The 14,621-nt window shown below is 37.9% G+C and overlaps 1 protein-coding gene across 5 annotated transcripts in view; it reads left to right on the forward strand.

Annotated features, from left to right (window-relative positions):
• The window catches only part of TTLL5 (tubulin tyrosine ligase like 5), a gene marked incomplete at both ends in the record, with an annotated part of 288,021 nt that overhangs the window by 9,358 nt on the left and 264,042 nt on the right, over nucleotides 1–14,621 (forward strand). For all 5 annotated transcript variants that reach the window (XM_079699035.1, XM_079699039.1, XM_079699036.1 and 2 more), the window contains 2 exons: nucleotides 8,261–8,343; nucleotides 10,061–10,167. In XM_079699035.1, the coding sequence (XP_079555161.1) occupies nucleotides 8,261–8,343; nucleotides 10,061–10,167 (190 nt within the window). The remainder of the gene's footprint in view (nucleotides 1–8,260; nucleotides 8,344–10,060; nucleotides 10,168–14,621) is intronic.

Here is a 14,621-nt window from a genome sequence, read left to right on the forward strand (position 1 = left end):
GGGTAATGCTGCCCTCATAGAATGAGTTCCTTCCTCCTCTTTGGAAGAGCTTGAGAAGGATTGGTGTTAATTCTTTAAATGTTTGATAGAATTCACCAGTGAAGCATCTAGTCCTTAGCTTTTCTTTGTTGGAAGGTTTTTGATTACTGGTTCAACCTCTACTTATCTATTCTATTTTCTATCTCTTATTGAGTCTGTTTTGGTAGTTTGTGTGTTTCTCTAGGTTTTTTTCCATTTTATTTAGTTTATCTAATTTTGTTGGTATACAGTTGTTCATAGTATTCTTTTATAATCCTTTTTATTTCTGTAATACAGTAGTAATGTCCCCACCTTCATTTCTGATTTTAGTAATTTGAACCTTTTCTCTTTGTTTTTAGTTAGTCTAACTAAAAGTTTGTCAATTTTGAGAATCATTTTAAAGAACAAACTTTTTATTTTGCTTACTTTCTCTATTGTTTTTCTATTCTTAATTTCATTTATGTCCACTCCTCTTTGACTTTAAGCAGTACTCTGAATCCTGGTGTTAGCCTGTAGCTGTCTTCAAAGGTTACATCTATGGATCCAAACTTTTGTGCGATATGGTGGAAAGAGTCTATACATGGGTTCTCAGTCAATATTTCACATCCCAGCTTTGGCATTTACTAGCTGTGAGTCTTGTGCAATCACTTAAACTCTCTTAATCTATTTCATTATTAGTAAAATGGAGATAATAGCTACCTTGCAGGCATTGTAAGAATGAGATCACTAATGTTCAGCACACAGTAGGCATTCAAAACTTGTGCTGCTTACTCTATTTGTTGAACAGGATCTGCTCTACCTTGAGATGACTTTAAGGTCTGTCCTTGCCCCATAATAAGCCAGAGTTCAAAGGACAGTGAGCACCTGCTTCTGGGATTTGAATTCTCCTCCCTCCCCAAGGGTCGTGGTGTTCTAATCCCCTCAGCAAGTTGCTAGGTTACCACTTAAAGGGACATGGTTCATTCATGTTCTCTGAAGCTGGAGTCTCTGAAGATTTACTAACATTTGCTGAGAATCTCCCACTAAATATGATTAGAGTCAAAACATCAAAGGTGCATAAAAACAACAGGAGTAAATAATCCTCCCCCCCCAGCATACTTCTTTTGGTTTGTTTGTCACATAAATGAATCCATGTATTCTGTGGCAATAGACCCTTCCTTTTTAGAATACCTAACATTTATTGGAAATTAGCATCCATCAATGTAATCATGCCATTATTCAAGCAATCACTATTTTCTAGAACCTATAAGTCTTTGGATTATTTTCCTGTACATCTTCCTGTGTTTAAGGAAGAAGCCACTAAACTTTTTTCTCAAACTCTGTTTTTTTTAATTTTCTGTATATTCCCAATTCCTTGAGGTTTAATAATTTTCTTCACCTTCCTTTATGAAAATAACAATTTGAATGAGTTTTGTTAGTTGCTACCTCAGATTTCTGAATTGTTAAACACTCTTGGTCTATTTTTTTTTTCTCTCTCTCTCTCTTAAATAGCTGACATAGATCTGCTCAGATCATAATACTGAGTTAAATCCCCTTGAGAAGTGTATCTGGGGCATTAGTTATCTTCTGTTGATCTTAGAGTGTTAGATTCCAACCTTGTTTTTTCTGTTATCTATTAAATGTTTCATTGAATTCACTGTTAATATTTTAGATACAATAAGATTTCATATGCTTTATTTGTGAAATATTCCAGGAATATGTTTTTTTCCTCACCATATCCATGTTTTTTTCAAAATTGTGTATACTTTGAACATATAAATGGGATTGCATTTTATTTTATTTTATTTATTTATTTTAAAGTTTTTATTTATTTATTTATTTGGTTGTGCTGGGTCTTAGTTGCAGCAGGCAGGCTCCTTAGTTGCAGTTTCCCAGCTTCTTAGTTGTGGCACGTGGGCTCCTTAGTTGTGGCATGGGAACTCTTAGTTGCAGCATGTGGGATCTGGTTTCCTGACCAGGGATTGAACCCGGGCCCCCTGCATTGGGAGCACAGAGTCTTAACCAGTGTGCCACCAGGAAAGTCCTGGGATTGCATTTTAGGGGCAAGAGATATTTTCAATTTAATCTTTTCCTAGAATGAAGTATTTTGTATTTTGCCTCTGAATGTGTCAGTTTCATAAATTTGGATTTGTATAGACTAGCACTGTCCAACAGAAATACGATGTAAGCTGTATATGTAATTTTTCAGTAGCCTTATCAAAAAAGCAAGCAGAAATAGGTGAAATTAATTTTAATAATATATTTTATTTAATCCAAATTATCATTTCCACTTTTACTCAGTATAAAAAAATCGTGAAGATATTTTACATCCAGTGTGTATTGTACACTTTTAGTACATCTCCATATGGTGCAAAATTTTCATTGGAAGCATTTGGTCTGTATTTAGATTTCATAAACGTTATAGTTGAAATTGTAGTCAATTCCTATGTTCAAGTTGTTCCAAACAAGTTTTCCAATAACTGAATTGAGTATCAGTTTTAAAATTGAAATTAGAATTTATTAAAGTTAACTAAAATGAAAAATTCTATTCCTTTGTCACACTAGTCACATTTCACGTGCTCAAGTTACATGTGGCTAGTGACAACCGTATTCAACTGTGCATGTTAAGGACCCAGTTTTCTGACAGTAAGGCAAAGATACACTGTGTTGCCATTGAAGGGGTTATTCTTGTATTCTAAAGTCAAAAGAATGTTAGTTTTATCTTCATTCTAGTTTCCCATGCTAGTTTGGACCAAACCCCTTAGGGCACTTCACCACTTCCTAGGTGCTTCTGTGCTGACAAATTATTGGTTCCTTGATTGTCTTTACTCTGCTACAGTCAGTCCTGGAACTTGCCAGGGGTCCTAGTTCTTCAGATTGTCCCCTGCGATGCATATGAGTTGTTGAAGAGGAAATTCTACAGTCTCATAGTGGAATTGATGAGATGCGTGTGTGTTCAGAGGCTTAGATGTTGGGTGTTTTGCAGTTTGCTAGGAGGACCGTGCCCTGCCTCCTATTTTTTTATGGAAGAAAACATGGCGAAGGTGGTTCTGTCATGAACAGTTGAACAGGTTCAGTTTGTAGTTGCAGTTCTCCATTTGACTCTCGCTAGGGAGAGGGAGCCCAGGCTTACCAGCTATTTCAGGAGAAGCCTAGAAATCTAGATTTTTATGTGACTTCTTCCAGTTTTAAAAGGTTAGCAAATAATTCAACTTTATACTGAAAACACCACAAGGGATGGACAAACTGTGTCTGTAGGCTGGATTTGGCTCCTGGGTTACCATTTTATAATCTCTGGTCTAATATGTGCTGGTAATCAGCATTATTGGTTGTAGGGCCATTGGACACAGAGCCTGAATGTGGGTTAAAATCCCTAAAGCAGTCACAGTGCTTTCCATCATTCCACCCTGCCTCTCTTGCACTCCCCTTTTAGAACATGTTCAGTGTATCTGAGTTGGGTTATAGTTAGTTGGTTTGGATTAGAAGTAAGTGGCCAGGGACTTCCCTGGCGGTACAGTGGTTAAGAATCCGCTGCCAATGCAGGGGACATGGGTTTGAGCCCTGGTCCCGGAAGATCCCACGTGCCGCGGAGCAACTAAACCCGTGCGCCACAGCTACTGAGCCTGCACTCTAGAGCCCCCAACCCACAATTACTGAGCCCGTGAGCCACAACTACTGAGCCTGCATGCCACAGCTACTGAAGCTCGCACGCCTAGAGCCTGTGGTCCTCAACAAGAGAAGCCAGCGCAATGAGAGGCCTGTGCACTGCAACGAAGAGTAACCCCCACTTGCCTCAACTAGAGAAAGCCTGCGTGCAGCAAGGAAGACCCATCACAGCCAAAAATAAATAAATCAATAAATTTATTAAAAAAAAAAGAAGTAGGTGGTCACTGCTTACATACCATGAGAATCAGGTCTGCCATTGAGCACAGTGATGACTGCATTTTACTTCCATATTAGAAGTAGGAGAAAGAGTATTAATAGCATTTTTATTTTTTAACTTGCTATATAAAATGTATAATTTACTGTGTATTATACTATGTATTTATATATGTATTAGTAGCTATTTTACTATGTGTTTACTTTTTTACTGTATGAAATTTTTTTTTCTATGTATCAGCAAGCTTTCTTTTTTCGGGGGTCTGCACCATGCAGCTTGCGGGATCTTAGTTTCCCAACCAGGGATTGAACACAGGCCACAGCAGTGAAAGCGCCGAGTCCTAACCACCAGACAGCCAGGGAATTCCCATATCAGCAAGCTTTCCTATTCTAAAAGCTCTACATATATTAACTGACTTAGTGCTTTTAACTACCCTGTGAGATAAGTACCTTTGTTATCAACCCCATTTTATAGGTGAGGAAATTGAGCATAGTGAAATTAAATAACTTATTTAAGACAGCAGGCAGGAAGTGGTAGAGCCAGGATTTGAACCCCGGCAGTTGGACTCCAGACACGTACTCTCTCTTTTATTATTCCCCTTCTCCCCCAGTCCCCACGTAATCATTCTCTATTTTTCCACACACCTGACCGGTCATCTTCTCCGTGGCCTGGGGCAAGCACTGCAGAACAGTCAGAGAATCGGGCGCAGTCCTGGTCCCCAGCAGTTGATGAGGCTTTGGCTTTTTATGTGCAAAAATGGAGCTGTCAGTGATCAGTTATCATAATGAAAAAGACCTGGTTTTCTTTTAGTTTTCTGAACATTTTATTTAAAGAAATAAAAAAACCGTCTGGCAAGTTATAAGTATAGTACAATGAATTCATGTATACTATTTCCTCGCTTTCACCAGTTATTAACATTTTGCCATGTTTGCTTCACCCTTCTTTCTCTCTCTGAACTATTGGAAAATTAGTTCACATACTTCAGACCTAAATACCTTATTCAACATGTTTATCCTAAGAACAAGGGCATCCTCTCTATAACCACAGTACACTGATGACACTCAGGAAATCTGCCATTGCTAAAACACTCTTATCTATTATACAGTCCCTGCCCAGATTTCCCCAACTGTTCCAATTTTGTCCTTCATCTTTTTTTTTTCTTTCAAATCCAGGATCCAATCAGAGATTGCATTTAGTTGTCATATTTCTTTAGTCTCCTTTATATCTACAACCATTTACTGGATTTTTTTTTTTTGGTCTTTTCATAACATTGGCATTTTTAAAGATTCCAGACTAGTTGCTTTGCAGATGTCCTTAAGTTTGGGCTTGTGAGATTGATTCCACATGTTTAGATTAAAAAGGTTAAAAAAGGTTGAAAAAGATTAAAAAGAATAAAAAAGTTGAAAAACATTTGCAGGAATATCATTTAATGAAGTCATGTCCTCAGTGTATCACATTAGAAAGCATATGATGTCATTATATTGCATTACTGGTGATGACAAGTTTGATCATTTGGTTAAGATAGTGTTTACCAGATTGCTTCATTGTAAAGGTACCCTTCTCCTTTGTTAAAAGCATTCTCTGGGGTGATATTTTGAGATGTATGAATATCCTGTTCTCCAGTAGTCTCTCACTGTTGGTATTCATTGATTCTTGTCCGAATCACTTACTATTGCAGTTTTTGTAAAATGGTGATTTTCTATTTCAGTTTTTCCTTCTACATTTATTAGCTGGCTTTTCTGTAAGGAAGAGCTTTCCCTACTATGTGAAAGTCATAGTCTCCCAAAGATGTCTACCTCCTAATCCCCAGAACCAGTGAAAATGTTACCTGACTTAGCAAAGCGGAATTGAGGTCATAGATGGAATTAAGGTTGCTAATCAGCTAACCCTTAAGATAAGGAGATTCTTCAAGTGGGCCCAGTGTAATTACAGGAGTCCTTTAAAATAGAAGGAGACAGAAGAAGAGTCAGACTGATGCAGTGTGAGAAGGACTAGACCTGTCATTGCTGGCTTTGAAGACAGAAGAAAAATCGGGGCAGCCTCTAGAAGCTGGAAAAGGAGAGGAAGTGGACCCTACCCAGAGCCTATAGAAAGGAACGCAGTGCTGCCAATGCCTTGATAACACTTGTATCCGACTTCTGACCTAGAAAACCCGTAGTATACCTTCTCACTTTCTTATCAGTGTGGATTCATGGGTTGTTTTCTTTCCTATAAGTGAGTTAAAAATCTTCTTCTGTCAGTATTCATTTTTATATTCAGATTGCCTCAAGTTTGGCCTTGGGGAGCCCCTTCAAGATCCTTGTGACATGTTCTCAATCCTTGTGACTGTCCTCTTTTTTGGCATAGCAAGATATTCCACACCTATCTTGTACTCTCCTTCCCCAACTTGGATTCAGAACACAAACTCCTTTTTTTATATCTTACTAGATTTATTATATTCATATATCTGCAAAGATTGAATGTGTCCTGGATTGAGCTATCTTACAATCTTAATGAATATACAGTTGAGCAAAAGAATAAGAATAAATTACAATTTTTATAAATAATAAACATAAAAGTAAAAAATAATCCATTTCTTCATAATATGAATTGAGCGTTTACAAAATTCATTGGTTCATTTATCCATGGTTGAATATTGCTTATTGCTAGAATGAAACAGAGTTCAGCTAATTTCTCTTTCTATTGATTGTTTTCATAGAGGTAAGCTTTAGGAAACCTTAGAACACAAACTCTTGAGCAGTGCACTGTGCTGCTTCTTACATTAAACTCTGCACTGTTTTTCTTATAAAAATATTGCAAAGACAACATAATAGTGATTGACCATTGGGAAAACCTTGTAACTGGGCTTTAAAGTTTGCCGCAAGAATGAGAAGTATGGAGTGCCTGGCCTTATCATTCCAATCCTCCTGTGTCTGCTTGGCATGGTGTTCCTGCCAGGGCTGGGCAAGTAGCAGCAGGGATTTATGAATATTTTCACATAAAGCTATAAAAAGAAAGGCTTATCTTTGACTGTAGAGGCTGAATTATGTTCCGGAGCCTGTCCATAAGTTTCTGTATTATACTCACTCAGAAATGGTTCAGTATGCAGTCCTTTTAAAAAAATCGTTGTGTAGAATTCTTAGCTAACAGTTTATAGTGATGCATAGAAAGAGATTGAATGTAATGTGCCAGAGAAAACTTTAGTCTTTGGGGATATATAGAAACCTCACATGATTACAGACATTCCTCTTAGACAGGGGTCACAAGCACAGAATGCTCTCACGGGCCTGGCAGGAGATAAGAATGAGTGAAGCAGGTCAGGTGGGGACGGTGCTGAACTGGACAGCGCAGGCCTGTCCTGCAGGGAGCGCTTGCACTTCTCTGGTTGACTCTTGCCTTGCCAGAGAGAGAGCCCAGGGTTGTCAGGGTTTTCAAGAGAAGTCCAGAAATCTAGATTTTTATATTAATTCCTCCAATTTCAAAAGGTTAGCAATTAATTCAATTTTATTTTTAAAGCACAAGGAGGAACGAACAAACCATGTCTGCAGATTGGTTTTGGCCCTCGTGTCAGCAGTTTATAACCTCTGGTCTAAGATAGGCTGGTAACCAACATTGTTGCACATGAGGGCTATTTAGAACGGCGTTCTTAGCCTTTTTGGTGCAGTGGGTGGCATTGGCAGTATGGGGAAGCTTATGGGTCTCTTCTCAGAATAATGTTTTTTAAGTGTATTTTAAAAATACGTAAGACTACAAAGAAAATAAATTGTATTAAAATATAGTTCTCAAAATATTTTTAAAAACCAAATTTGTGATATGTATGCCTTTTATTAGTGCATTAAATAACATGATCTAGTGGTGGGTCTGTTCACTGCCATAATTTTTAAATACTGTGGGAGTAAGTGATTTTTTTTGGCTGCGCTGCGCAGCTTTCATTATCTCAGTTCCCGACCAAGAATTGAACCTGCGCCACGGCAGTGAAAGCCCGGAGTCCTAACCACTAGGCCACCAGAGAACTCCTGAGAATAAGTGATTTTTTGAGATAACTGTAACAACTGTAAAAGAATGTTAGAATACCTGATATCTGTTGGTGGCAGGGTCACAGGCATTGCTAATACTATTCTCCTTTGTTGCCTACATTCCTAATTGTAGGTAATGTTAAATTGGAACTAGAATTTGGTGAAAACAAGGATGTCATTCCCGCCCCCCCCATCCATGTTTAGTGACAGTCAATGAATCTCAGGTTTAGGACTCTTGGTCCAAAATAATCCTCAACCTACTTATAGTAGCCTAAGGATAGCAGTATAGTGTTATTGAGTGTAATTAATCCAGCCACCATCTTACAGTTTCTTTCTTTCTCTATAGTTAACTTTCTGGTTACTGAACTTGATTCTATGTTTTCTTTAGAACGTTATCACTTGTCTTACAAGATTGTACGAACAGACAGTCGCCTGGTTCGCAGCATCCTGACAGCCCATGGATTTCATGAAGTAAGCTCATTTTTACTACCTTACCGTATCTGCTCAAAAGCTGAAAATCCTAGCCACCTAACTGACTGTCAGCTAACAGTGCCAGCTCTAGAAAGTACACGGGACCACTCTTTAGTGATGATGAAGAACTTGCATTGACTTTCTGAGTCACTTTATCAGCTTTTCCTTGAAATACATGGAAAACATTTCCACAAGATTTTGTGGGGGGTTTTTTCAGGGGAAAAAAATTTTTTTTCCTTGCTGTGTTTTTAGGCATGGGCTAGAGGCAGAGTTTCCCATAAGGAATTGTCTAATACCCAATTAAACCTCTTTGATTGCAAGCAACAGAAACAGACTCTGCCCAACATAAACCAAAAGGGATTTATAGTAAAGATGTACATAGAACGGCTAGCAGAACCAGAGGAAAAGCTGAAAAAGCAGACCTTTGGAAGAAGAGAGAATGCAACAGCTCCAGGGATCTGGCAACAGAAGTCTTCAAGACCACCTTTACTGCTGTGGAATGAATCGACTGCATTCATTGTCCTTGTGCCTTTCTCTGCTCAAGAAGCATATTCTGGAGATAGAATGATTGGCCTGGCTTGGGTCAAGGGTCCACTCCTTGGGGGAAGGGAGGGGCAGGTGATTGCCAGGTCCTTTAAAACCAAGGAGTATGTTATTCCCAAAGAAAATTGGGAAAATGGGGATTTGACATCAACAGGCAAAGGCAAAAATGATGGATGGACTTCCACTGTGGATATTTTGAGACAGTTGATAAAAGTGTGGTTGCTCACTTCTTATCCTAGGTTGAGGTATGAAGTAGACATTTTGAGGAAGTTCTGATACCAGTTTATATACTGTCTTTGTTGCTGTTTTATTTCCAGGGCTTAACATGGTACCTGTCACATCAGAGGCAGAGAGTACATAATTGTTGAATGAATGGACAGATGAATTCTAATGAATGAATAAATGAATTCTAAGTTGGTTTGCTACTATAAGGTTTTAGATCTGATCATCACTTTGTACCCAGCATCTGCAAGGATATAAGGACAGTCTGAGAAGGGAGTTTTGGGGTTGGGTCCTCATCTCTCACTTTGATATGCAAGAATATTTAGAGATATCATGGACTTCTGTAAAAGGATTAATTCTACTTTTTGCATGTGAGACTTGTCCAACTCTCTCATTCTTTAAACTTGCTTATCCCTCTGTTCTGTACACTCAGCTTTTGTCCTACTAAGCTCACATCCTAACTGGCCCGCCCCTGTGAGTGCTCTGTGGATGAAAAACCTCTATGACTTTTTACTTCCATCCTTCTTCCAGGGGCTGTCTCTGGTGTTTCTTTCTTTCTTTTTTTTTTTAATACATTTATTTATTTATTTTTGGCTGCATTGGGTCTTCGTTGCTGCGCGCGAGCTTTGTCTAGTTGCGGCGAGTGGTGGCTACTCTCCGTTGCGGTGCACGGTCTTCTCATTGCGGTGGCTTCTCTAGTTGTGGAGCATGGGCTCTAGGTGCACGGGCTTCAGTAGTTGTGGCACACGGGCTCAGTAGTTGGGGCTCATGAGCTCTAGAGCGCAGGCTCAGTAGTTGTGGCGCACGGACTTAGTTGCACCGCGGCATGTGGGATCTTCCCGGACCAGGGCTCGAACCCGTGTCCCCTGCATTGGCAGGCAGATTCTTAACCACTACGTCACCAGGGAAGTCCCTCTGGTGTTTCTTATCTTGTCTTTTTATCTGCCCTTAGGTTCACCCAAGCAGCACTGACTATAACCTAATGTGGACAGGATCCCACCTGAAGCCCTTTTTACTTCGCACCCTCTCTGAAGCACAAAAGGTTAATCACTTTCCCAGGTAATGCTCTCGTAGCTACTTTGCTCCATTTAAAGGTACCTGACATTGAGGCATGTAGCCAGCAGAGATAATTAACATCCTTTAAAAACAAAAGAAGTCTGTGATACAGGGCAGCAGTCTGCAAATCAAACTGAGGTGTTCACATCCCTGGACATACCTGAAGACTTTGCAAGGACTCTGTAGGATGGATGGTTTTAAAATACACTACTTCTGGATTGCAAATCCCATAGATTCTCTTCCCTAAAATTGAGCTGCTTGTGAGCCCCTCATGTGGATAGGTTCTCCCTTCTCACCTTCTTTTTCATAGTTACTGTTTTTTCCCTTTATAAAAGAATGGCCCACCTAGAATCTTAATATGGTGCATTGTCCCGGGGTGTAAAAATTTCAAGGGTTCCAAAGAAAGGAGCAAAAATATTGGTGTTTAATTCAGGTAATCGCATAACAAATCTTTTTGCATGATAATGATTTCCATTTCTTTGCTTTTAACAGAATTGAAGAAGGACATAATCAAGTTGTCAGCTGATAGATCATTAAATATAAAATTTAAAGATAGGTCATCTTGTGACTTTTGACATATAATTAGAAAAGAGTTCAAAGAATTGAATGATATTGCTGTATTAAACTTCAGCCAGTCTCATTGGTTAACATCAGCCTAGAGAGGCAATATTGCCTCGTGGCTAGAAGCATGGGCTCTACAGCCAGCTAACCTGGGCTCAGATTGCAGTTCTGCTGACTGATCTTGGGCAAGTGAGCTTTCTGAGCGTCAGCTTCCTCATTGGTAAAAAGAAGGTACTAATGACACACACTTTGTAGGACTATCGTGAGGATTTAATAAGTGCTTAGAACATCACATGCCTGCCACATAGTAAACACTATATAAGTGTTAGCTATTATATTTGTGAACAAGGTTTCTCAGTGTTTACATCTATGAAAGAGAAAATAGGAATAGAATTGATGCTGAAACCCTGCCTTATTCTAGCAATGAGTAGTTTTCAACTATGGAGAGATACATGACCTATTGGAGAAGAGGGCAGCTAATCTCATCTGTCTAATGAAGAGATGCAAATCTAATAGGAATTTTGTTATTTGCTCAGTGGTTGAGTTATATTTTATTTCCAGGACTTATGCCCCAGATACTCACTCATGCTAACAAGTTTTGTTTTCGGTCGCTTCATATACTTGTCTCCTTGTTATTTAGAAACGAAGGCTCTTTCTTGATTATTCAATTCTACTGTCTTATACTCAGTCAATGTGTATAAATACCCAGCCTATGCTGTCTCTCATGTCAAATAGTTTCTTCATAATCTTAGATAAATGTATATTTTGAATCTTTATAACAAGTTCCAGTTTTATTTTATGTCTGAGCTTCATGGGCAGAAAACAATTTAAACTTTATTTTCTTCCTTACTGCCTGGAAGATGTGGATTTGGTTTTCTAAATGTGTGACTGGGTGCTTGAAGTGAATCAGATGCAACTATTTTAAATAGGTATTTAAACAGTCTTAAAATAGCTCACAGTAGAGACTGCGTTCCTAATTCCTGTTAGTAGTATATTATTTATTTCCATAGTTTTTGAACTATTCCTGTAGGTGTATAGGAAGTCCACCTCAATTTGGACTCAGTCAGTATTAATACATTCTAACCTATATTTTCTTCACTTCTCTTTGAATGTGTTGTACATGTCTGTTTGGGAATATTAATAATCCATTACCTAAATGCAGTATACTTTGTGGCTGCTGGTGCTCCGTATTTTCTAAGAAAACACAGAGCACCAGAAGTTAGAAGTCTGTTTCAATCCAGAGACTTCTAACTCACATGCAAGAGGAATGCAAACACTTGAAATGTTTCCAATATTATTGTGTACTCTTTTTATGTAATGTTTAAAAAATAATTTTAGACTTTTAGAAAAGTTGCAAAGATAATATAGAGTTCCTATGTGCCCTTTACCCAGTTTTCCTAACGTTAAATCAGTTATAACCATAGTATAGTTATCAAAATGGAGAAATTGATGTTAGTATAATGTACATTTTAATAAAAATTTATAATATTTACGGTGTTTTGATGAATTGTGTACTATGTTCTTACAATGATAGGTCAATATATGTATAACAAGTACAGCCTTATGATCACAGGAAATTAAAAAATATTAAATGTAATTTGTATACATATGTTCATGGTAGAGAAGGTATAATATAATGTAAAAGACTTACAAGCATTAAATATGTTCTGATAGGCTAAGCTGTTCTTTGGGGAAAATGGAATGGAAGAAGTAAAAACAAAAGTGAATTGGGGGATGTCTGGTCGGGGGTAGGGGAGGCTTCTGGGGTGCTTGGAATGTTCTTTGCTCAGTGGTGTTCACACAGGTGACCAAAATTCATCATGCTCTGCCGTTGTGATTTGTGTACTTTCCTGTTTATACGTTACTTTCAGTAAAAAGTATAGTATTGTAAAAAGTGAAAAATTTACCGACAAAAAGAGCCTTTTCTTTTATAGTACTTTAAAAATGTACAGTGGCTAGTGAATCCTGATGTTATTTAGGTTCCCTTGAATATACTTAAAAGGATACTGTTATAGTTTTATTTTAAAATTATATTTGCCATTCATTGGATCCTTGGGAACATTTTAAATTTATGATGAAAAATCTTAGATGCCACCAACTAAAAGGATACATAGTTTCCCAAAATTTGTATCGGGAGTACCAAGCAAAACTGTTTGGAGACCACTAATATTGGGTAACTGTAGAAGAATTTGTTGTTTTTCTTATCCTCTGGTTCAGTGTTTCCTTTTTTTAAAAATTTTTTTTTATTTTGACATACCGTTGCATTCAAGAGTTTATTTATTATTTATTTATTAAAAAATTTTTTTAAATCTTTTTTTATTTTTAACTTTTGAATTTTATTTTATTTATCTTTTTATACAGCAGGTTCTTATTAGTCATCCATTTTATACACATCAGTGTATACATGTCAATACCAATCGCCCAGTTCATCACACCACCACCCCCGCCGCTTTCCCCCCTTGGTGTCCATACGTTTGTTCTCTACACTGTGTTCTCTGCACTGTGTTTCTGTCCTGCAAACAGTTCATCTGTACCATTTTTCTAGGTTCCACATGTATGCGTTAATATATGATATTTGTTTTTCTCTCTCTGACTTACTTCACTCTGTATGACAGTCTCATTAGATCCATCCACGTCTCTACAAATGACCCAATTTCGTTCCTTTTTATGGCTGAGTAATATTCCATTGTATATATGTACCACATCTTCTTTATCCATTCGTCTGTCGATGGGCATTTAGGTTGCTTCCATGACCTGGCTATTGTAAATAGTGCTGCAGTGAACATTGGGGTGCATGTGTCCTTTTGAATTATAGTTTTCTCTGGGTGTATGCCCAGTAGTGGGATTGCTGGGTCATATGGTAGTTCTATTTTTAGTTTTTTAAGGCACCTCCGTACTGTTCTCCATAGTGGCTGTATCAATTTACATTCCCACTAACAGTGCAAGAGGGTTCCCTTTTCTCCACACCCTCTCCAGCATTTGTTGTTTGTAGATTTGCTGATGATGCCCATTCTAACTGGTGTGAGGTGATACTCATTGTAGTTTTGATTTGCATTTCTCTAATAATTAGTGATGTTGAGCAGCTTTTCACGTGCCTCTTGGCCATCTGTATTTCTTCTTTGGAGAAATGTCTATTTAGGTCTTCTGCCCATTTTTTGATTGGGTTGTTTGTTTTTTTAATATTGAGCTGCATGAGCTGTTTATATATTTTGGAGATTAATCCTTTGTCCGTTGATTCATTTGCAAATATTTTCTCCCATTCTGAGGGTTGTCCTTTCATCTTATTTATGGTTTCCTTTGCTGTGCAAAAGCTTTTAAGTTTCATTAGGTCCCATTTGTTTATTTTTGTTTTTATTTCCATTACTCTAGGAGGTGGATCAAAAAAATAACTTGCTGTGATTTATGTCAAAGAGTGTTCTTCCTATGTTTTCCTCTAAGAGTTTTTTTTTTCTTTTAGATATCTTTTTTTTTAACATCTTTATTGGAGTATAATTGCTTTACAATGGTGTGTTAGTTTCTGCTTTATAACAAAGTGAATCAGTTATATATACATTTATATACATATGTTCCCATATCTCTTCCCTCTTGCATCTCCCTCTCTTCTACCCTCCCTATCCCACCCCTCTAGGTGGTCAGAAAGCACCGAACTGATCTCCGTGTGCTATGCGGCTGCTTTCCACTAGCTAGCTGTTTTACATTTGGTAGTGTATATATGTCCATGCCACTCTCTCACTTTGTCACAGCTTACCCTTCCCCCTCCCCATATCCTCAAGTCCATTCTCTAGTAGGTCTGTGTCTTTATTCCCCTCTTGCCCCTAGGTTCTTCATGACCTTTTCTTTTTTTTTTCTTCTTAGATTCCATATATATGTGTTAGCACATGGTATTTGTTTTTCTC

Source organism: Hyperoodon ampullatus, assembly GCF_949752795.1.
Source record: "Hyperoodon ampullatus genome assembly, chromosome: 3".
In the NCBI taxonomy this organism is placed as follows: Eukaryota; Metazoa; Chordata; class Mammalia; order Artiodactyla; family Ziphiidae; genus Hyperoodon; species Hyperoodon ampullatus.